The sequence below is a fragment of the Simochromis diagramma genome, unplaced genomic scaffold, assembly GCF_900408965.1.
Source record: "Simochromis diagramma unplaced genomic scaffold, fSimDia1.1 OVJJ01000344.1, whole genome shotgun sequence".
Lineage (NCBI taxonomy): Eukaryota > Metazoa > Chordata > Actinopteri > Cichliformes > Cichlidae > Simochromis > Simochromis diagramma.
Window position 1 is genome coordinate 203,197 of NW_024387375.1, and position 25,559 is coordinate 228,755.

The following is a 25,559-nucleotide window of genomic DNA, read 5'->3' on the forward strand; positions in this document are numbered from 1 at the left end:
TAAGTTTGCGATTAGAATATTCACCATTTTCAGATTGTTAATAGACTATGATTGATTTTTGTTCATTAAATATTTCTTGGTGTTCTTCTCAGGCTTAAACAATATAATAAAACACTTTGGAGCAAATATACACATTATTAGACCAAAGCTGGAGGCCAGAATGGCAAAAATCTCCACAACCACTGTAAATTTCCCAGGAGAGCTGACATATGCTGGGATAAAGGTGATCCACACTGCACAGAATATCAGCATGCTGAAAGTGATAAGCTTGGCTTCATTGAAATTATCAGGTAATTTGCGGGCTAAGACAGCTAAAATGAAACAAAAGGCAGCAAGCAGGCCTATGTAACCGAGCACAGCCCAGAAGCCAACAGGAGAGCCTAATGCACATTCCAATATGATTTTCTCCTTGTACGTGGTTAGATTTTTTATTGGAAAAGGAGGGCTCACTACCAACCATACAGTACATATTAAAACTTGAATAAAGGTGAAAGACACAACAGTCATTCTTTGCTGTGGAGGACCAAACCATTTCATGACATTGCTACCTGGAAGTGTAGCTTTAAAAGCCATTAAAACCACTATAGTTTTCCCAAGTACACAGGAGATACAGAGTACAAAGGTGATCCCAAATGCAGTGTGACGCAGCATGCAGGACCACTCAGATGGTGCTCCAATGAAAGTTAATGAACATAAGAAACACAGAGTGAGAGAGATGAGCAGCAGAAAACTCAGCTCAGAGTTGTTGGCCCTAACTATTGGAGATGTCCTGTGATGAAAGAATACAGCTGCCGTGATAATAGCCAGAAAAGCACCCACAACTGAGAATGTAGCCAGGATAATTCCTAGGATGCCTTGAAACGAAAGAAATTCTATAGGTTTAGGGATACAAGTGTCTCTCTTTGCATTAGGCCAGAATTCCGTGTGACAGCGTAGACAATCAGCAGAATCTGAATAAAGAAAAAAAAAAGAGAGACTTCTGGGAAGTGTAAAACCATTTTAAATGCTTGGACAAAAATTTGATTTTACCTGTTGTATTACTGATCTCTCCCTCAGGACATGCTATACAGTCATAGCAGCAGATGGGTTTTCCTTTCTGCAGTACTTTACGAGTTCCTGGAGGACAACTGTCAGTGCACACTGACACTGGCACCTGTCAACACACAAAGGTGGCATAATAAATATAAATTATCTTGTTCAGTAGAGTTAGATTCTCATCCTTTGAGTCATTACTTTTCTGCTATCCTCCATCCAGGTAATGTTTCTGTTAATCCAAAATTCGTGGCCCACTGGTAGTGATGCATCATACAGCCCCACAGTTATCATATCAATGATTCCACTTTCACTTTTCTGCCAGTTGACGAGCTCATAAATAGCCACAGGATCACCATTAGCATTAAATGACACATCATATCCATTTTGGGTAAAATTAACTTTTTTCAGTTCAATTAAAATCTGTAAAAATGAATAAAGAGAGAGCGTGGGAGAGAAAGAAAATACATACAATATTGCAATTATTAATAGTAATACTGTATTTGATCCAAGTTATATTAGAGGTGATGAGGGAAACTGCCATTAAGATATTTATTTCTTCTGACCTGTTTGGACTGCAACTTGGTTAATGTGTCACACTTAGCTGTGACATTTGCTCCTCGACACATTGCATTATGAATGGCATGTGCTATTGCATACACAGCTTTGTACACCATGTTAGTAATTCTGAGCTGAGATGTGTCAGTGTACTGATTATGGAGACTGTTTATGTCTTCTTTTCCATCACATACCTTCTTGTCTGCAGCAGTATCTAAAAATAAACAAAGACAGAACTGACATTTTAAACTCTGAAATTCAAACTAGTCTCAGATCTCATTTATGTACTTACAAATTACATTACCCCTGTGATTCATAATCTCAAAAGATTAAAAATATATAGATATGTAAATTCTGTAATACAAAAACTAAGTCACGTAAACTTCAACTAAATTAGAAGTCATCATAAATCTGTGACGGTTCTCAGACATCCAGGTCATCGTTGTCTAAGGAGCTTGGAAAGAAATGCATCTGGAAGTGCAGATGCTTTTCTTTCCATGTTCCTTAGACAAGGTATCATAAGTATCAATATTTGTAGAGAGCCACCTGTCTCATATTTCATTGCTACCATTAATACTTCAAGCTCATGGATCAACAGTACACCTTGTAACACCAGAAGTTTGACAGGATCATTTAAACCTAGAAACATTCCTTACTGTTTTTAAGTGTGCAGTTGAATGAACCTTCCCAAAACTCAGTAAGTATTTGAGAAGCAGCCACTTCAGAGGGAGACAGATTCAACAAGAAGTCTCTGAGACCTGGAATTATTGACTTCGGAATCGCAAATCCAATGGCCCCAGCACATAAATGGAATCTCGTTAATTCTGAGTATGTTATCCATGACTCACTGCCTATCCACTGGCGGGGTGGGGAAGGCTCACGTGAAAGCTCCTCCAGCAGTATCTTCATGTCTCCTAAAGCTGCAAATGCGACAACAACCATAGCTGTAGACCTTGACAAACAACATAGTGCATTAGAAAGATGTTTTTATGTCTTCACATCATCAAATGTTTATTTTAAAGATAATTAAACAAGTCAATGCACAATAAATATCTGTGATGAAGAAACCTGCGGATAACATCTGCTACTCTCTGAATTCTGCTCTGTGGGTCTGTCCGATAAAAAGATACAGAGTATTCCACACAGATCCCCTCTTTCTGTGCTGCTTGGAGAAAAGAAGCCATGCCCTTATTTCCATAATCCGAATCTGACCGAACAGCACCTATCCAAGTCCAGCCAAAGTGTTTCACTAGCTTGGCTAGTGCTTCAGCTTGAATCTGGTCACTGGGGATCGTTCTGAAAAAACTTGGGTACTGCTGCTTGTCAGACAAGCATGCACATGTCGAAAAGTGGCTAACCTAAACCAAAAGAAATAAAACAGTGTAAATGTAAAAGAACCGCAAAATCAAATATCATGCACATGCTTAATGTAAATACAAAAATTGACAGAAATTGGAAACATTTACTTGGGGAATGTTAAAGGCCCTGATGACTTGTGACAAACTGATGGATGTCGTAGACCCAGAGTCCCCAACAACGGCCATCACCATACCAGATTGTGAGCAATTGTTACCCATGGAAAACACAGGGTCGAAGCTATTTAGAAACTGAAATGCCACATGCACTGCCACAGCCACTGATGCACATGAGTCATAGATCTGATACCCGAGCCTAATTCCGGGCAGCAGCTCTGTGCTGTTGTTAATCTCTTCTATGGCAAAGACCATTGCACGTAATGATTGCAGTTCACTGGTGATAATGCTGCAGAAAGTCAACTCACTGTTAGAAATTAAACTACAGACTTAGGTTAAATGTCACAAGAAAACATTGTAGGAGTTGTGGGTTTTGACCATGGCCAGATAATGACTTCATTGTATAAGGGTACTTCAACACATTGTCTGACCAGTTAAATTCAGCAAAAATGATTATCATGATCACAAGATCACAAAAATGTATAAATAAATATGCAAAGGCTTGTCATTTCCTGTTCAATTTTTTTTTTTTAATTGTTGTTTAACAATATGATTTCTGTTTTCAAAATACAACTATTACTTCCAAGAATATAAATGACTGACTATTGGAATACTTTTCTTGTTTATTTTTTTTTCAGCACCACACAAGAGCAATGTAATACTACAGAACATAAAACATGTGAAAATAGTTTTATTTTTAGACAGTCCAACATGTTTTGAGCACTCTCTTCATCCCAGTACTGACCTTCCTTTGCATTTCACAGGCTCGGGTATGATGGTGTAGTCATTGTAAACTGTGTGTGTGTAGGCATGAAGGGAAAAAGCACCACCAATAACAAAGTCCCCGTCCTTTGAAAATGCAGGTAAACGAGTGCTTCCTTGCAGCTTGCATTTCACAGATGATATTACCGTACCAGCCCAAGCCCCTGTAGACATGGTTGCTTGAGTCAGATAAGCAGCCAATACCAGACCAATTAAAACAGCTGATCTTTCCATCTCTGTCTGACATCCAGCTTGTGCATATGGGCGTACGTTTGTTTTCCCTCGTTTATATAAGTCTTTGGAGAAATCTTTTTTCTTGTTTTTTTTAATCTTCTCAAGTACATCCTCTTACCAAGTAGTATTTTTTTTCAAAACCCCCAGATATTAATCATATTCTATGCCGTCCCAGTGTGGTTTGGTGACTTTGAGTTACCTAGGCCAAAAATCATTTCATAATTAGTTTAACTTTTAACATCTGATATATTTAGAATGTATAAATAGCTTGTCTCACATTAAGAAATTGATCATTTATTAATTATCCATTGATCCAGAACATCCTAAATGTACAAAAAATTAGAGCACTTGTATAGCAGTATAAAATAAGAAAAAAAAAGGTATTTAATTTTTGTGTATTTATGTCACTTCTGTGAAACATCATCAAATGTCAGGCAAAAACAAATTAGGATGTCTTTGCTGTCAAAACTGTTCAAATTTTACCTGAAAATTTTTGCTATAAATAAAAGAGTAAGATGAAACATGTAATGACTTGGATGTAGTGATAGAGATTGTCCCCATGGGGGAGAGATTTGTCAATGGAGCAAATGTTGATGATTGATTTGTAGTTGCAAGGAATAGAGAAGCTAAAGATGTGTTTGACAGATAGGATATTAAGGAGAGAAATGCAGGAAAATAGATGGTGGTGGATTCTGCAGAAAGGATGCAAATTACTATGGAAATAATTATCAAGAGACACATTGTGTACCTAAATAGACACTGAGGGTGTAGTATTAACATCTGTATGGCCTAAGGCCTCTTTCTACATCATTTTCAATTACTATCTCCTGCATAACTTTGACAGTATACCAAGGGATTTGGGGAATTTGAATGCTGAGTTGGCTGTATGAAGCTGTCATTGTAGAACCTATACCTACAGGCTCTGCACATGCGCAGCTTAAAAATAAATGCACAATTGTTAGCAAGACGTTAACATCAGTGTTTGTCTTGATGCATGCTCAATTATTCAGGTAAAGAAATACCCAAAACTGAACATTGATTCAGCGTAACATCTCAAAGTTTCTGGCATTGGTTCTCAACCCCACATCCAAAACACCTTGGATTTTGTTGAGAAGGTGATTATGGAGGCAGATGACACAATGGTCTCATATGATGTTACGTCACTTCACTCTTGTTCCAGTCACTGAATCAGTGAAGGTAGTTCGTAAGAGACTTAGCAACAGGACCACTGTCAGCACCGACCAAGTGTGTTTGCTCTTGGAACTGTGAGGATATGAGAAGAGGCAGGTTAGCCTTCTTAAACTGTGAGATTTCCATCAGCAATGGAGGACATTTAACTGTTGATGTGTATCCTGAATATATGCATACAGGTCATAATTTAAGGTTTGACTCTCATCGTCCACCGGAGCACAAACTGGATGTCATCAGGATGCTACAACACAGAGCGAACATTATCCCCAAAGACACAGCACCCAGGGAAGCAGACGAACATCATATCAAGAAGGTCCCCAGTGACCAGATTCAAGCTGAAGCACTAGCCAAGCTAGTGAAACACTTTGGCTGGCCTCTGTCAGTGCACCCCAGGGTGGCTGTGGCTACAATGTAACTTGCCATCATCAGTGTGTGTATGTGTGCGTGAATGGGTGGATGACTGGATATGTAAAGCGCTTTGGGGTCCTTAGGGACTAGTAAAGCGCTATACAAATACAGGCCATTTAAATGTGGTTGTCTGAACTGGAAATACCCAAGCAATCATGAGAGAAGGACAACTGCTGCCTATGTGTCAGGGGAATTGGAACAGTTGAGCCGATTTTTTTTTTTAAACGCCACGTCTCTGTGGCTTTTAAACACCAAAACACGCTGTGCCAAAAATTCGTCCACCCCAAGGATCTGGTTACCCGACACAAACAGAGTAATACAGTAAATGCTGTTAAGTGCCAGTAGGGTTGTCATGATTTATACATCGGGGAAACCAAACAACCTTTGGCTAAGCAGATGGCACAACACAGAAGAGCTAACTGCTAAGAGCTAACGACTCTGGAGTCTATTTACACCTGCAGGCCAGTGGCCACTCTTTCAATGATGAGGATGTATACATCCTGGACAGGGAGGAATGCTGGTTTGATCAGAGAGTCAAGGAGGGCATTTACGTGAAAAGGGAAAGACCATCTCTGAACCGAGGAGGGGGCCTAAGGGTACATCTTTCACCATGTTACAATGCTATGATTGCAGCAATTCCCCAACTCTCTATGAATGGTACTCATTTGTCATGACCACTGATCATTGATAATTTGCATATCAATGACCTAGGAAGTGACCTCACAGTCCATTGTTCATTCAGTGGGCTAGTTTCAGTCATTATTATTGTTTAGAGAGAAGAGTTTAAAGATATTTAACCAGCTTAAAATACTACAGGCAGATGTTGATTTGTGTTACGTGCGTGTGTTGGTGGGTTATTTGTTTCTTAATGTGTGTATGTAAATTCACCTGTTCTGGATCTCGGCTGTGATTGGTGGACCTAAGGAATGGCCTGATGTAACTGGCTCCTGCTGTGGACGTGAACTATAAAAGGGCGACTGAAGAGCTGCGGTGCGGGGGTGTGTGGCAGACTTCCCGTGCACTTGCCTCAGGTCCAGACGGAGCAGCCGTAGCCATAGCTACTTGGTTACAAGGTTGGGCATGTGTATGAAGTGCGGAGCAAGTAGGGGTGAGCTGCCGATTATTTTGGGAAGCCTTCTTTTCTCTTGTGTTTTTAGACCAGGGAGGTCAGACTGTGTTATTTCTTTGTTTTCTTTTCCTTGAACAGGTCAGAGAGGAACCGAAGCCTAGGTTGAGTTTTGTTTGTTGTGTTGGCCTTAGCTCACCCCGAAATTATACATTCACACTGCCGTGAGTGCCATTGTTGTGAATAAACTTTTGTTAAAAGTCAGGTGCTGTGGCTGTGTCTGTTTGAGCGTGGGAAGTCACGGGACACCCTGCTCTTGTTACGGTCATTTTGAGCCGGGTCATAACAATTTGTTACAGGAGGCTCATAGGCCTGTCACAGCTACAGATTAACTTAAAACACCTGAGTTTCCAAATGCGTTGTCAGCCTGCTATAACTCTAGGCAAAGGGGAGTAGCAATTTTAATACACAAAAAGTCCACAAATATAGTTGAACAGTATGTCAGCGATTTCGGACTTTGCGACACATGGCATTCACCTCAACCATAAGAAATATACTTTATAGTAGTCAGCAGCTCACTGTTGAGTGACATTGAGTGACAGCTGTCAGCGATCATGCTCCTGCATCTCTAACACTAATACATAAGAAGAACATTCCGCCAAGTAAAAACTGCAGATTTAATACATCACTGCTCAAAGATAAAGAATTTACTAAATATTTTAAAAAAGAATAGACTTCAGACAATAATGACACTCCTGGGACATCAGCATCTCTTCTCTGGGAAGCAGGGAAAGCTGTGATGAAAAGTAAAATAATTTCTTTTTCATCACATAAAAAGTGCCACATGGAGCAAAACTGTTAGCCTTTGTTTGCTCTAATTTGTTATCAACTGCCTGAAAGTTCATCTCATTCTGCTTCCATAATTAAGGTAACACTTAAAGTACAACTTATGTTGATTTTTATTCACGTTGAGACGTCATGTCACTGTCATTAAAGACTAAAATAAACATGCCCTGTTATGTTGTTTAGAGCCCTGCACGTTCCGACCGGGAGACACCATACCATTGTCTTTGGCCATGATGTACTGAGATCGGTGAGCACATATTGTATGTCTCCGTTAGTTTTAATCTGTTTTGACCTTTATAGTTGAATAACTGAATTCATCTGAATTGTTTGATTAATAATTGTTGCATATCCAATAAATTTAAAACTTACCAATTGAACTAAGTAATATTTTCATATTGTATTTGGAAAAGTACTTATTTTGCAATTTACAAAAAAGTGTTCTGACAATACATTGCAGTAGCACATAGTTTGTATAAGAGAGATGTTTTATTTTTTTTGCAAATTTGAGTATTTTAGTTACAAATTGATGCCAAATGTGATGTCAACAAAAGCCTAAGTTGTGGATTATAGCTAGAACAGCATAATTAATTGAATTACTCTTCTGACCCTGCCTGTTGACAGGTCAGGTGTTTTTTAGTATACTGGATTGCTCCTCAGGTGGATTCCTCCAGTGAATTACATGGCGAGCCTTCCCACCTGGACTTAAAGAGACTGAGAATCCCTTCTTTTCCACTTGATGATCTGCTGCACCTTGCGGTGTGGTAGGACTGTATCACTCACACGGTTGGTTATGAAAAAGACCACTGACTGACATTTTCCCATCCCTATTTTCTTTCACACCCTGGGAATTTTTAGACTGTACCCCTTGGACGTGTTTTATTTGGGACTGTGCATAATAAGCGGCTGTGTAGAACATTCTCCACATGTGAAAGGTGTGTGAGATTTTCTTATGAATGGACACTGAATTTGAGTCATCGGTTTTCCATAACAGTTAAGGAGTCAGGGTACCAGGGTGCACCCAGCATTAAGGATTAACACTTTTCCAAGTCACTGTTTTAGTAGTTTATGTGTTTTACTTTTCTTTCATTTTTTGTCATTTTCTTTTCCACAATTGTAAAGTGCCTTAAACCTGTGGTTGTCAACCATATGGTTTATAGACCCATTAATACAATTGTTTCAGCAATTCCCCTAACTGTGTTACACTAAGATGAATGATGGCTAGAGTTATTTATTCAACAGAGGCTAACATTGCTAGGATTATGCACTTGAATTGAGAGGAGAAAGAAACTAGAATTTAGTAAATTGAAGATTACATCTGCAATTTAGTCAGGGATAATTTGTGACACAAGCATAGCAGCAAGAGTGAAAGGTAAAGATTACAAGATGATAGTGAGACCTGCTATGATGTATGGTTTGGAGATGATGGTAGTGACAAAAGGGCCCACCAACCACATATGATTGTGTTACTGGTGCCAGACCTAGAGCAAATCTAGACCTCTATCAATAGAAAGAACACTGCAGTTAGCATCTTTCTAATAGCACATGCTTGGTGTCTATTTCGGTATACCAGGTTGTATTTTTCCCTTCCACCTGAGCCAGCTCACTACTAGCTGTTGATCAACTGCTATCTATTCTACCACCAATCAACACAATGTATCAAACCCCTAAAGTGCCTACTGGTGGTAGCCGACGCACAGGAGATTGGACACATGTGGCTCTTTCAGGCTAGGCCCAACCAGCCACGAGACATTCCCCTCAAGCCTATACACCAAAGTTCCAGTAACCTTGTTGTGGAAAAGGTAACTGTGCCTCTTGATAATTATTTCCACCCTTTCCACAAAATCCACCACCATCTGTTTTCCTGCATTTCTCTCCTTATAATCTTACCTGTCCAACACCTTTTCAGCTTCTCTATTATTTTGATCTACACTTCCATCAATATCTGCTCCTTGACAAGTCTCTCCCCTATGGGGACACTCTCTATCACTACATTCAACTCATTACACGATTCTTCTTTGTCTTCATCGTGATATTGTCCTAATTTGTTTTTGCCTGAAACTTGATGAATTTTTACAGAAGTGACATAAATACACAAAAAATAAAGATTTTTTAAATTTCATACTGCTATGAAAGTGCTTTAATTTTTTGTGTATTTAGGATGTTTTGGGTCAATGGATAATTAGTAAACTATTTATTTATGTGCGACAAGCTATTTATAAATTCTAGATATATCTGTTGTTTAAAGTTAATCAAACTTATTATGAAAGGATTTTTGGCCTGGGTAACCCAAAGACACCAAACCATACTGGGAAGGCGTAGACTATGATTAATATCTGAGGGTTTTGAAAACACTACTTGGTAAGGGGATGTACTTGTGAAGATGAAAAGAAGAAAAAAAAATTCTCAGAAGACTTATATAAACCAAGGAAAACAAACGTACGCCCATATACACAAGCTGGATGTCAGACAGAGATGGAAAGATCAGCTGTTTTAATTGGTCTGGTATTGGCTGCTTATCTGACTCAAGCAACCAGGTCTACAGGGGCTTGGGCTGGTACGGTAATATCATCTGTGAAATGCAAGCTTCAAGGAAGCACTCGTTTGCCTGCATTCTCAATGGACGGGGACTTTGTTATTGGTGGTGTTTTCTCTCTTCATACCTACACACACACAGTTTACAATGACTACACCATCATACCCGAGCCTATGAAATGCAAAGGAAGGTCAGTATTGGAAAGAAGAGAGTGATCAAAACATATTGCACTATGTAAGAATGAAAATGTTTTCACCTTTTATTTTCTGTAGTATTACATTGCTTCTGTATGGTTCTGAAAAAAATCACCAAGAAAAGTATTCCAATAGTCAGTCATTTATATTCTTGGAAGTAATATTTGTGTTTTTGAAAACAGAAATCATATTGTTAAACAACAATCTTACAAAAATCAAACAGGAAATGACAAGCCTTTACATATTTATTTATACATTTTTGTTATTTATCATGATAATCATTTCTGCTGAATTTAACTGATGAAGCAATGTGTTGAAGTGCCCGTAAAAATTTAAGTCATTATTTGGCCATGGTCAAAACCCACAACTCCTACAATGTTTTCTTGTGACATTTAACCTAAGTCTGTAGTCTAATTTCTAACAGTGAGTTGACTTTCTGCAGGATTAATGATCTGCAATCATTACGTGCAATGATCTTTGCCATAGAAGAGATTAACAACAGCACAGAGCTGCTGCCCGGAATTAGGCTCGGGTATCAGATCTATGACTCATGTGCATCAGTGGCTGTGGCAGTGCATGTGGCATTTCAGTTTCTAAATAGCCTCGACCCTGTGTTTTTCATTGGTAACAATTGCTCACAATCTGGTATGGTGATGGCCGTTGTTGGGGACTCTGGGTCTATGACATCCATCAGTTTGTCACAAGTCATCAGGTCTTTTAACATTCCCCAGGTAAATGCCAATTTCCAATTTCTGTCAATTTTTGTATTTAAAATATGCCATGTGATATTTGTGTTTGCAGTATTTTCTGAGCTACACTGTTTTATTTCTTTTGATTTAGGTTAGCCACTTTGCCACATGTGCATGCTTGTCTGACAAGCAGCAGTACCCAAGTTTTTTCAGAACAGTCCCCAGTGACCAGTTTCAAGCTGAAGCACTAGCCAAGCTAGTGAAACACTTTGGCTGGACTTGGATAGGTGCTGTTCGGTCAGATTCGGATTATGGAAATAAGGGCATGGCTTCTTTTCTCCAAGCAGCACAGAAAGAGGGGATCTGTGTGGAATACTCTGTGTCTTTCTATCGGACAGACCCACAGAGCAGAATTCAGAGAGTAGCAGATGTTATCCGCAGGTTTCTTCATCAGAGATAATTATTGTGCATTGACTTGTTTAATTATCTTTAAAATAAACATTTGATGATGTAAAAAGACACAAAAACATTTTTCAAATGCACTATGTCGTCTCAGCAGGTCTACAGCTACAGTTGTGGTGGCATTTGCAGCTTTAGGAGACATGAAGATATTGTTGGAGGAGCTTTCACGTGAGCCTTCCCCACCCCGCCAGTGGATAGGCAGTGAGTCATGGATAACATACTCAGAATTAAAGAGATTCCATTTATGTGCTGGGGCCATTGGATTTGCGATTCCGAAGTCAATAATTCCAGGTCTCAGAGACTTCTTGTTGAATCTGTCTCCCTCTGAAGTGGCTGCTTCTCAAGTACTTACTGAGTTTTGGGAAGATTCATTCAACTGCACACTTAAAAACAGTAAGGAATGTTTCTAGGTTTAAATGATCCTGTCAAACGTCTGGTGTTACAAGGTGTACTGTTGATCCATAAGCTTAGCAGTTTTCAATTAAATATTACACACACACACACACACACACACACACACACACACACACACACACACACACACACACACACACATGGTTTTCAGAATATTGGTCACAGTGGAAAGTACATAAAAGAGATCTGAGACTAGTTTGAATTTCAGAGTTTAAAATGTCAGTTCTGTCTTTGTTTATTTTTAGATACTGCTGCAGACAAGAAGGTATGTGATGGAAAAGAAGACATAAACAGTCTCCATAATCAGTACACTGACACATCTCAGCTCAGAATTACTAACATGGTGTACAAAGCTGTGTATGCAATAGCACATGCCATTCATAATGCAATGTGTCGAGGAGCAAATGTCACAGCTAAGTGTGACACATTAACCAAGTTGCAGTCCAAACAGGTCAGAAGAAATAAATATCTTAATGGCAGTTTCCCTCATCACCTGCTTGAATTCAATTTTGTATTAATATTGATTATTGCACTATTGTATCTATTTCCTTTCTCTCCCACGCTCTCTCTTTATTCATGTTTACAGATTTTAACTGAACTGAAAAAGGTAAATTTTTCCCAAAATGGATATGATGTGTCATTTAATGCTAATGGTGATCCTGTGGCTATTTATGAGCTCGTCAACTGGCAGAAAAGTGAAAGTGGCATCATTGATATTATAACTGTGGGGCTGTATGATGCATCACTACCAGTGGGCCATGAACTTTGGATTAACAGAAATATAACCTGGATGGAGAATAGCAGAAAAGTAATGACTCAAAGGATGAGAATCTAACTCTACTGAACAAGATAATTTATATTTATTATGCCACCTTTGTGTGTTGACAGGTGCCAGTGTCAGTGTGCACTGACAGTTGTCCTCCAGGAACTCGTAAAGTACTGCAGAAAGGAAAACCCATCTGCTGCTATGACTGTATAGCATGTCCTGAGGGAGAGATCAGTAATACAACAGGTAAAATGAAAAAAATTCTATGCATTTAAAATGTTTTTATTGTGAACATATGAAAATTACAGAAATTACAAGGAGCCTATATTTTTTTTTTTCTTTCTATTCAGATTCGACTGATTGTTTACCCTGCCACAAAGAATTCTGGCCTAATGCAAAGAGAGACACTTGTATCCCTAAACCTATAGAGTTTCTTTCCTTTCAAGACATCTTAGGAATCACCTTGGCTACATTCTCAGTCATTGGTGCTTGTCTGGCCATTATCACTGGAGTTGTATTCCTTTATCACAGGACATCTCCAATTGTCCGAGCCAACAACTCTGAGCTGAGCTTCCTGCTGCTCATCTCACTGACTCTGTGTTTCTTATGTTCATTAACTTTCATTGGAGCACCATCAGAGTGGTCCTGCATGCTGCGTCACACTGCATTTGGTATCAACTTTGTTCTCTGTATTTCCTGTGTACTTGGGAAAACTATAGTGGTTTTAATGGCTTTTAAAGCGACACTTCCAGGTAGTAATGTCATGAAATGGTTTGGTCCTCCACAGCAGAGAATGACTGTTATGTCTTTCACATTTATTCAAGTTTTAATATGTTCTTTTTGGTTAGTATTCAGTCCCCCTTTTCCAATAAAAAATCTAACCACGTACAAGGAGAAAATCGTATTGGAATGTGCATTAGGCTCTCCTGTTGGCTTCTGGGCTGTTCTCGGGTACATAGGGCTACTTGCTTTGTTTTGCTTTGTTTTAGCTGCCTTAGCCCGCAAATTACCTGATAATTTCAATGAAGCCAAGTTTATCACCTTCAGCATGCTGATATTCTGTGCAGTGTGGATCACCTTTATCCCAGCATATGTTAGTTCACCTGGGAAATTTGCTGTAGTTGTAGAAATTTTTGCCATTCTGGCCTCCAGCTTTGGACTAATAATGTGTATATTTGTTCCAAAATGTTTTATCATATTGTTTAAGCCTGAGAAAAACACCAAGAAATGTTTAATGAACAAAAATTAATCAGAGTATATTGGACTTTTCACAACAAGCTAGTATTCCATTTTTAAGCTGAAATTCTACATATTCAATATGCATAGGAAAGTTTTGGTTACTTTGTCAAATTAAGATTATTTCTGTTGTGATTAATAGCAAACACAGAAATGTATTTACAAATTAAGGGAGTGATTTGAAAAGATGGATGGGATACTTTTTAAGGTCTTTTTTTCTGGAAAACCTGATTAATTTGCACAATAACTTTTATGCAATAAATTGTACAATATTGCCAGATGTAGCAAAAGATGATACAAATTAAATTTCATTCATGAATGATAATTAACTTATTTTATTTAAACTGTTCAGAAGTTTCAACATTTCCTCCAGTTAGGGTTAGGGTAATTGATTTACTGACCATCATCCAATTATTTAGGGAAAAACAGCTATCCAAAGTTTCCTGGCCCTGGAAAAGTAATCGCCCTCCCCTTAGTGAGAGCCATTATCCACAAATGGATGAACCTTAAAACCAATTACCTACCTAATTTGTCTCAGTTAGGGTGAATGTTTGTGATTCAACAACAAGAAAGAAACTGGACAAAAATGGTATTCATGGGGGAGCCGCAAGGCAAAAAAAACAACAAAAAACTGCTGACCAAAGTCCAAAGAATACCAAACTGGATATCCTGAAGGCAAATGCTCATGCTCTATAATTTAAGTACAGTCAGATTATGTAGCAGGACAATTATCAGAAACACACTAACAAATCTATTTTATGATCAAAAAAAGGAAAATGATGATTTTGAAGTCAAATTCTGGACTTAATCAGATCGAGATAATTTGGCATGGCCTTATAAATGTCATTTATGCTAAAAAACAAACAAACAAACAAACAAAAAATTGTGATTTAAGTAAAACAATTATTTAAGTGATGTGAAAGGCTCATTGTCAGTTGTCCCAAAGACTTGATCGCACTTCTTGTTGCCTGGGGTGGCAGAGGTGGAGCTGAGTTTTCAACTCTTACTGCCACTCAACAGTGCATTAACACAATGTATTTACATCATTTCGTCTGGGATTAATAAAGTATTCTCAATGTGATTCATACTGATTCCACAAACCTCTACAGTGTACAAGGAGCAAGGCTGAAAATTAGTATCTGACGCCTGAGAGTCTATCCCAGCTACCACAGGTCAAAATTAATGTTGAATCAGTGTCTAATTTTGCAAGACAATGTCAGACAGCCTCAACATAGCATTTATTCTATTATTAGACTCAGTTAGCTTCTCTCAAACCTTTAGAGCCAACCCACACTTTAATCACTCTATGATCATTACCATGACAATGCTATTTTGGTTTATCATTTCTTAGTAACATTTACATTTGTAATAATAGAGTACGAAGCAGTGGGGAATACATTTCAGTACAGTGGGTGTCTTTCCCCTTGTCTTCCTCTGTTTGTTGCATCCACTGCATTTTCTAGGTTCCATGTTTCACGTTCCAGGTTTCTTGTCACAGGTTCTTAGTGTCTTTATTCTTGTTTCTAGTTTTCCCCAGTTTAGGTTTTTGTTAGTTTTTCCCAGTCCTCCATTGCCTTTTGTTTTGGGTGTTTTTTGCAGCCCAAAATAAAGGCTCGGATTTTGTTATACATCCACCTGCATCTCCATTGTCTGTATTTGGGTCCACACTACTTTCTACCCCTCACGGATTTATTTGTAAAATCTCTAATGTGATGAGTCAGTGAAGCTCACTTCTGTCTAATGACAGCAATACTGAGGTGTGTTGTACTCAGAGACTTTGCAAATAAACTCTAATAGAATAGGAGAATGGTATCAAAGTGTTTATCATGGCATCTAATAAGAGAACTCTAATGTTTGATTCTTTCAAAGTCATTATACAAATGATAAACTTTCAATTTGGCCAACAATCTCAACTGGAAATAAAAATAATATATACATTTTTTTTTTTTTTACCACAGAACTAATCTGTTTGTCAAAGTTGGCACTAATAGTTGTTTCCTAATTTGTGCACCCATCTACTACCAGAAGAAGCATTGTTGTTGAGAAATGCTATCAATCTGTTAACCCTTTAAGACCTACCATAGAACCAAGTCTGCCAGAGTTATATTTTTACATGCTGTAGTGCCATTTTTGGGAGCATTCCAAGTTGCTATACATCAGTATAACCATTATAACCCAAATTTTAATAATATTTCTGCATTAAGTCTATAATAACTACACAAATTGCAACAAATTTAAATTTACAAAAAGTTGAAAATCGTTTTTGTTTTTTGTTTTTTTTACATATATTTCTAGTTAGAGAAATTTAAGAGGCTTATCCCTCAAAACTGTAAATACAAAAAAGTTGCACAAAATAGTTTCTTTCAACAGGAAATTTATTTTGAGTGTCTTCATAGTTTTATTTTTGAGATACACCAATTTTTATATACTGTTGGAAAAAAAAATATTACAATGCAAATTTGCAAAAAAACAGCAAGTGCATCAAAATAAACTATTTCCAGCAGTGTAATTTGAGTTCTAAGCATCCCAGAACTATTCAGAAAAGCATAAAGTCAAACATGACTTCTAAAAACACCAGTACAGGCTTATAAGGCCCCAAAGGTAAAAATCTACATTTTGTGCGAATAATGACATCACTTCCAGTTTTGGCCAGGTAATGGTGGACACGCGATAGTTCACGCTGATGTCTATTCCTTTTTTTTTTTTTTTTCTGTTCTTCCTCTCTTTTTCTTCTCTGATGGGAACACACACTGGTCATTTTACTATTTGAATAAATGTTCCCCGACTGACAGCTGCCTGTCTAACTTAGTTAGCACAATTAAACTGAATCTTTGCCAACCAAAACCTCTCAGCCCATGACAGCTGGGATATGAGCAAGGGTTTCAGAAAATGAATGGATGTTGTGTGATTTGGACTGGAAAGAAAGAGCATCCAAAGAAAACCTGTGAGTACCTTCATAAGCCAAAAGTTCATGTGCATGTCTTGTGTTTAGGCAGTGAGGTAAAAAAATGGTAGCTGCTGTTGATTATAAATGTAGTATTACTCAAAATTATAATCAAGGAAGTCTGGGAAATGTTAAAAAACTATAAATGCACCCCAGCAGCTACTGGATTCTAGAGGCTGATACTCACAGCAATACCGCTCCAATTCCTTGTTAGCTATTGGCTGTTATTTATACTGTCAACAATAAAAGCTGTTGTTACACGCGGGTCACTAAACACTTGCACAAAGTCTAACTCCTTGGGATTGCTATATGATGAATATTGATTTAAAAAAAAGAAATAAACATGTTTCAGTTTACTGGGGTATTTAGCATGACTGATCTGCTGCAGTCCTGTTCCTATTTGATGAGACAAACCCTCACAAACGGATCCCCCTCATGCAGCTCATCCCTTCCCATCTCTCCCATATGGGACAGATTGAGTTGTGACCACAGCTCCTCACTCCCATCCTGAGTCAAGCCCGCACAAATCAGTCTCCTTTCACACTTTCCTGAGGCCACACAGAAAGTAGAGAAGGCACTGATTCAGCTGGAGACTCTCGCTCTGCATTACTCAGGTCGGATGTAAATCCCCTTTAGGTCGGGGGTCAAGTGTTTTCATCATGTGTGCAGCTATTATTTTACGCGTCATTATCAGCTGTGCAATACCCTTACTTAGGCAGAAAACGGGCGTAGATGCTAGCGAGGAAGTAAAGAGACGCGGGTGGATGGCTTGTTGCCCTGCTGCTGTGGTTTGAGTCCCCCCCCCCAGGACCTCACACAAGCCAATTCACATCCATCCACCAAGTCTTCACCATTTCAGAATGTGAAGGAAGCAGCTGCGTTTCATCCTCCCAACCACCGTTGGCAAGCTGTAGTGACCATCAATGGGCCCAAAGCGCAACTTCCTTGTCTTCTGACCACAGCTGCTCAGATTTTTGATAAGCTTAGAAGTTTGAAGGCTGTTTATTAGATCCCAGACTTCGCTTCCCACCAAAATCAACCCATTCTTATATATCCTACAAGAAGAGCCAAAATACATTAGCATCGTTGTAATCCAATCCAAGTGTTGCATGTTAGTGCTGATAGAAAGCAGTGAAGTAGGGACTCCATCAGTCTCTAAAAGGTTTCTCTTGTTTAGATTTATTAGCCGACACTCAAGTATTACCCGGGTTTGGGAATAAATTTATTATGAAGTGAAGGCTCACACTTTTCCATTAGACTGGCTACTGCTCCGCCACACACATATCATAGATGTCCCTGCCCAACATCAATAAGTTGTGCTATTAACAGATGAAGCCCTGATTATCTCTACGTAATGTAAATGTTGTCTTCCCTCCCTGTACATTAAGAGGCAACAAGAAATATTTTCTCTGTTGCATAGCAGCAAATGACTGCTAACTTGGCAAAGTGCTCAGATGTCTGGCCCCGGGAACAAAATTTATAGCCTGCATAATATTTAAAAAAAACGCACACATACAATTACGAAGCAGGATGATTATATTATAGTCTGTCTTTTACTCTTTGCAGTAATGGAGTGTTATCATTTACGGCAAAAGCAAGTTTTAACAAAGGTCAGTCAGTGAATTAAACATCTAAGGTCTCACATTTCTTTATTTGTATCTGTTCCTACCCATTAATGGTCAAATCTAATGTCTTGATATCAGTATATTAACTTTATAAACAGGACAACTGGATTGACCTGATGTCCTATAAGCTGTTTTGTGTTTCTCGAGGTCATCCATCAAACATAATTTACAATAGCAGTTTCTAGGAGCAGTTAATAGTGCTGAACCAAACGGCAACCTCAAGGGTTTGAAAATGAAGCCAACAGTCTCTCCAGTGGTCAGTCCAAACAGGCAAATGTTCAACCCTACACCATTAAAAATGATGTTTACAACACAGCACATGAATAGTTTTCACCTTCTAACAACTGTATGGCTATAACCATCCAATTACAGAACCGTAACCTCACTTTTGTAATTACAGTGACCAAACTAACCTTCTACATGTTTTGTTGATATCATCTGGAGATTTTGAACATACATGGCTGGATTTGACACATATGTTTGTGCTTCTAGTGAGTGAAATTCTAGCAGTTTACTAGTCGGCTACAATACACCTTTTCATCTAAGTATGGTGACTTCTGGCTCCAGAAATAGAAAAAGTGCAAGAAACATGAGGATTGAAAAACAGTGGGTGAAAGAAACTTGTAAGTTTAAGGGTATTTACTTAAAACAACATAATAGTTTAGTCTAATCTACATATGCTACCTTTTATACATATGGCAAGCTATTCTGGTATATCTGTTCTGAAATGTTTGTAGTCAGCCTGGTGCCAGAATAAGACTTCAAATTCAAATCAAATTCAAATCAAATTCAAATTTTATTTGTCACGTACACAGTCATACACAGTACGATATGTAGTGAAATGCTTGGACAACTGCTCGTGACCTAAAGAAAACAAAAAAAGGAAAGGCTATGAATAAGATAGGAAATAAATATGAAAAATTAAAAAGGGTAAATTTAACTAGGAAGGAATAAAATATAAATTAAGGTTAAAAATGAAATAACTGTACAACACAAATTAGAATGAAGGGTAAATTTAACTGGGAAGGAATAAAATATAAATTAAAGTTGAAAATAAAATAACTGTACAACAAAATACACAATACACAATATAGAACTATATAAGAATGTATGAAGAAATCTAAATATAAATAAATATATACACAATAACAGCAGCTGTACAAGTATTAACCGGAAATGAAGAATATAGTGACCAGTGTTGTGCAAAAACAACACTTAGTTGGTGTAGCACACTTATTGTGTGAAGTGTATGTCAACATACTTGAAGTCCTGGAAAGGAAATTTTAGGGTGCCACCAAAAACTTTCTGGCAGTGCATCTGTTCTAGCAAAGTAATGCAATTATCCTTAAATTGCTACATCTAGCAATTAAGCACCTTAACTGCACTCAAAAAAATAACTCTTTAAATGAACATAAAAAAATCATGGAAAGAATTTCCACGTGATTAAATTGCTTTATTTTAGCATTATGCAATTCTGTTACTCCAACTTAATGCACTCAAGTTGGACCAACTTAATTAAAGATTGATGAATCAACGTATTTACTGCATTTTGATCCAATATATTTTAATAGTGTTGATCCAACTTAAAGAGTTTTGTTCCAACTCAATTCAGTAGGTTTTCTCCAACTAATTTACTAAATTTGGTCCCAGCTTAAGTTAATTGAGTTGAACCAACTCATACAAATTAAGTTATTCCAACACAAGTCTTTAATGCTAATAGAAAGCAATTTAATCACGTGGAAATTCTTTCCATGATTATTTTAAGTTAATTTAAAGAGTAATTTTTTGGAGCATTTAACAAAGTCTAGAGTCTGGTTAACATACATTTCACTATTACATCTAAAAGGTAAATAAAAATTTGTCATACACATATTTTTGTTTTCTCCAATTTATTGAATTTATAGCAAATTTCACATAATGTATAAAGAATACATGAAATGCAAGTACAAGTTACATAACAGAAAAAAAAGTAGTGGACAAAGTGGAAAGTTAACCTGTTAAAACAATTTTTTAACAACAATGAATGGCTGAATCAGGTGATTTTCCGATGACCAATACAACTACTTTGAAGGTCAACAGATGCACTTTCAAAAAAGAAAATATCTGCAATTATTTTAGGTTCATGGTCCAGATACATGGTGTAGCTGTTGTAATGGAAACATTTCTCAATGAGAAAATAGTGTTTTGAGAACCTGTACTTTGTGTGCTGTTGGATAGTTCGTGTGCATCTAATTCCATAAGAATCTTCTGCAGGACCTCAAAGGTGTACCTGAGTTCCAGAGGGTAGCTCAGGTTCAGTGAATAGACCAGACCAAGCAACATTGTCACTGCAAAAACTACATTGCCCAACTCACCCATCACTTCCACCCCCTCTAGAACAATCACAACATCCTGAGGGTCATCGCCAGGCTCCGCACCCTCTGACCGAATGACACAGATTCCAAAGACTGTCTCTGCTATGGCAGTGGTGATGCTTTTTATCAACTTCCTGTGACAATAAAACAAACAAAAAAATGATAATGATTTCTCACTAATGTCCATTGCAAACAGTTTTAAAAGTAAATATCTGTTTTACATTAATGTAAAATACCTAAAAGCTTTATTCATTCAAGCCTTATAATAATGTAAATGTAATCAAAAATGACTGCCCGATATTTTTCCTGACTCAAGAGAAGTTCATTCAATACCTCAACAATGTCCTGTCTTTCAAAATCTTGAGTTGTGATAGGGGTGACTGTGGCACAGGAGGTAGAGCAAGTTGTCTACTGGTTTAATCCCTGGCTTCTCTAATCTGATACTAAAACTATCAATGGGTAACATACTGAACCCCAAGTTGCTCCTGATACATCCATTGAAGTGTAAATGTTACATAAAAATCTTGTATGAATGTGTGTATGAATGAGGTTATTATAATGATATTATAATAATGATAGTATAAAACACTCAAGAATGGTGTGTGTACTATCCAGTGAGAAACTTAAAGCTCTTACTTTTCCTATTTTAAAAGGTATTTTTTACAGCCACCGGTAATTTATAGGAAAACCCCATCCCCCTTGAACTACATACTTTTTGTATGTAGTTCAAGCTTATCTTTGATCATTTCCTTAGTTAAGGATACAGGCAAGTTAACATACCAGGTAATCCTTCACCAGCTTCTCAGGATCTTCATTCAGGTACACGCAAAGACCTTTGGCGATGTATTCTCTTCTGATTTCAACAGCATCAGTCTTTATACACAGAGGAGGAAAAAAACAAATATATACGGAAATCCATCTCAACGACCTAGCAGTGGGATTAAAGAACTTTTGGTTGAATTACCAGGAATTTGTGAAAAATACAGAGGCTATTGTTTTACAGTCTTAATCTTTTCAAATAGTATTTATGCATTTTAGACAAGTCTGTCATTTTAATATTGTTTTGTAATTTGTGTATTAATTTAATCATGCCATACCCCCAATTCAAGAAAGTTTAGATGATGTGTACATAAAATCAGAATGCAATGTTTTCTTGGTCTCAAAACTATATGTCACTTACAAATGAATATATTACATTTTTAACATGGGAATGTGATAATTTTTAAGAAAAATATTAGCTCACCATGAATTTGATGACCTGGCCTGCCAGCTCTCCAGACCTTTCACCACCTGATAAGATTAAACATTTATTATCTTTACAGGAGGGAACTGCAAGTCTCCAAGTTTATTAAGTAGAAAAATATTTAATTTCAAAAAAATTAAAAAACAGGAAAACATATCTGTTCATGTTTTTTCTTTCCTCCTCAGTGTACTAAAAATACATAAATTGTTAAATAAACCACTGTCCATCAGTTGCAACTTACAAACTTACAAATTTCAACAACCCACACGTAAAATGTAAATTTATCACAACAGTCTCTGTGGTAGAGCCAAACTAGCTTATGTGCAGAGGTTAAGTTATAAACAATATCTATAGTTGGAGTAGCTAAGTCTTTCATATTAGGCTATCATGCTAGCATGACATTGTGCTATATTCTTGCACTAACGTGTTAGCTAGCTAGAATGGCATAAACAAACAGATATTTTTTTTTAAAAAAAACAAAAAAACAAATGTGAATAAATAGAACTGAAAAGAATCGACAAACTAATGATACCTTTGTGCAAAAAGTATTTTCATCAAGATGGATGAAGATAGATTCACTCTTACCTTTCCAAGATGACCGCGAAGCAAACCATGTGCTTTCCTGCCTCTTGTTGTTTAGAATCTCACGTGATCTTGTGATATCGCGAGTCTTTAAGGCAGCTAACCACTCTTGTTAGATTTTATCATGTCATATCAACAAGAATAAATTTAAGAGGCACTAAGTTGGTAAATTTCATGTAGATCTTATATGATTTATTACGTTCACCTTAGAAACATAAATTCATTGTGTTCAAATTACATGTTAGAGTCTTGTAAATGCAATAACCACCAAATTTCACTTTTTTGAGTGTGTGAAAATGATGGTAAATAACACTTTAATAACTGTTACCATAAAATAAACGCGCTTGCAAGAGAATTTTGTTTACCACTGCTCTACTAGCTAATTACTAGCTAATTATCCACTTAACCTGCAGACTGTCAACATAAATCCATAAAAAAACGCTGACGTGTATTCCAACGTAGGAAGTGTTATGAACAGCTGACCGGATCGGCAAAGCCTGTTTCTGGAATGTTATGTTTTTGTTGCTGCAAGTGCTTTTTATGCTGTTTTTGCAAGGCCATTTGTGGAAGGAAACTGTGACTTAAGACAAGCTGATGGTATAAGATGTAAGTACAACTCCTCTGGTTTCATGTGCAAAAAACAATTATTGTGCTAGCTTACGTGGTTCCGGTTCTACAGGGATTTAAAAATAGTTACTCAAAACAGAGCATTCCCGCTCCGACTGGTTTTAAAGGGTTAACCTCGGCCTGATTTTTTTTTTTAACACTGTTTTGCTAGTTCTTTTAAAGGGAGAAAAATGAGATTGGTGATACACACGGCAGGACGGCAGGAATTGCGAGAGATTGTATCTATCGCCTGCCCTGGGAAAGCCTCATTGTTTTATGTTTGTGGAGGTGACTGGTGAGATGGAGGTTGACCCCCGGACCCAAGTTCAGATAAGCTGAAGAAAATGGATAGAGGATTTATCATTTTGTTATTTTAGATTGCAAATTTTATTCTAGTGATTGTTATCGTCATCATCATCATCATTGTTTATTTGTATAGGACAGGGGTCAGCAACCTTTAACACCCAAAGAGCCACTTGGACCCGGTTTCCACGCAAAAGAAAACACTGGGAGCCGCAAATACTTTTTGACATCTGAAATGAAGATAACACTGTACAGTGGGGCAAAAAAGTATTTAGTCAGCCACCGATTGTGCAAGTTCCCCCACCTAAAATGATGACAGAGGTCAGTAATTTGCACCAGAGGTACACTTCAACTGTGAGAGACAGAATGTGAAAAAAAAATCCATGAATCCACATGGTAGGATTTGTAAAGAATTTATTCGTAAATCAGGGTGGAAAATAAGTATTTGGTCAATAACAAAAATACAACTCAATACTTTGTAACATAACCTTTGTTGGCAATAACAGAGGTCAAACGTTTACTATAGGTCTTTACCAGGTTTGCACACACAGTAGCTGGTATTTTGGCCCATTCCTCCATGCAGATCTTCTCGAGAGCAGTGATGTTTTGGGGCTGTCGCCGAGCAACACGGACTTTCAACTCCCGCCACAGATTTTCTATGGGGTTGAGGTCTGGAGACTGGCTAGGCCACTCCAGGACTTTCAAATGCTTCTTACGGAGCCACTCCTTTGTTGCCCGGGCGGTGTGTTTTGGATCATTGTCATGTTGGAAGACCCAGCCTCGTTTCATCTTCAAAGTTCTCACTGATGGAAGGAGGTTTTGGCTCAAAATCTCACGATACATGGCCCCATTCATTCTGTCCTTAACACGGATCAGTCGTCCTGTCCCCTTGGCAGAAAAACAGCCCCATAGCATGATGTTTCCACCCCCATGCTTCACAGTAGGTATGGTGTTCTTGGGATGCAACTCAGTATTCTTCTTCCTCCAAACACGACGAGTTGAGTTTATACCAAAAAGTTCTACTTTGGTTTCATCTGACCACATGACATTCTCCCAATCCTCTGCTGTATCATCCATGTGCTCTCTGGCAAACTTCAGACGGGCCTGGACATGCACTGGCTTCAGCAGCGGAACACGTCTGGCACTGCGGGATTTGATTCCCTGCCGTTGTAGTGTGTTACTGATGGTGACCTTTGTTACTTTGGTCCCAGCTCTCTGCAGGTCATTCACCAGGTGCCCCCGTGTGGTTCTGGGATCTTTGCTCACCGTTCTCATGATCATTTTGACCCCACGGGATGAGATCTTGCGTGGAGCCCCAGATCGAGGGAGATTATCAGTGGTCTTGTATGTCTTCCATAGCTGGACTGGCCATCGGGCATACCGGGCATTTGCCCGGTGGGCCGCTGGCGATTTTTTGTTTTTATGGGCCGATGGATTTTTTTATTTTTTTTTTTTAGGAAGGGTATATATAATGAAAGGTGTTGGATTGGCCAATTGGTCATGATCGACTCTGGGCTGGACCAATTACAGCCGAGGAGGCTGGATGCACCCTCCCCCTTGTTTAGCAATCACGTGATTTTCGCGCATTGCATGCCGGGAACTCGTGGCAAAACAATCCAAGTACCGCATCAAATGCAAGCGTTTGCAGCACCGGAAAACGTTCATTCTCCGGTTCCAATACCTTCTTGTTTTTTCTATGCCGCACAAAAAAGGAATGTACAAAACAAAAGGAGAACAATGCCGGTCCGTAAAAAGACAGACTTGACGAAAAGACAAAGAAAAGATACGTGGAAAAAATCAAAGGAGTGAAAGGGTCAGACCCTTACGAGCACACAGAGGGACAAAAGACGTCAGCGTGCTGCCCAACTTTCACCACGCTCAGATTTATAATTATACGGTTCTTGGAGTGAGTGCATACACTCATGAAGTTTAGTAACTTCAGGTCACTGCAACAAGCCCAGGTACAGTTTACTGACGGATGGGTACAGGACCTTGAAATGCACCGTGTAGAACGAAAGACCATCGTACGAGCAAAGGTA

At 38.1% G+C, this 25,559-nt stretch overlaps 1 protein-coding gene across 1 annotated transcript; it reads right to left on the reverse strand.

The window, feature by feature from the left end:
- Window positions 1-45: 45 nt before the first annotated feature.
- LOC120719899 (extracellular calcium-sensing receptor-like) lies at window positions 46-24,612 on the reverse strand. Its single transcript, XM_040009462.1, has 9 exons — window positions 24,325-24,612; window positions 3,800-3,911; window positions 3,057-3,340; window positions 2,659-2,948; window positions 2,247-2,542; window positions 1,599-1,804; window positions 1,234-1,455; window positions 1,030-1,153; window positions 46-950 (listed from the first exon to the last, which is right to left on the reverse strand). Exons 1-9 carry the CDS (start codon window positions 24,595-24,597, stop codon window positions 46-48), a joined length of 2,712 nt encoding a protein of 903 aa, XP_039865396.1. The 5' UTR covers window positions 24,598-24,612.
- Window positions 24,613-25,559: the final 947 nt, after the last annotated feature.

Bases quoted from the DNA above. Each gene is read 5' to 3' on its own strand.
- LOC120719899 (XM_040009462.1), bottom strand. From the start codon at position 24,597: ATGGATGATACAGCAGAGGATTGGGAGAATGTCATGTGGTCAGATGAA. The intron at 2,543-2,658 runs GTTTCTTCATCA...TTGTTTGTCAAG, and splicing joins GTAGCAGATGTTATCCGCAG to GTCTACAGCTATGGTTGTTG. The intron at 951-1,029 runs GTAAAATCAAAT...TTCTTTATTCAG, and splicing joins AGAGATCAGTAATACAACAG to ATTCTGCTGATTGTCTACGC.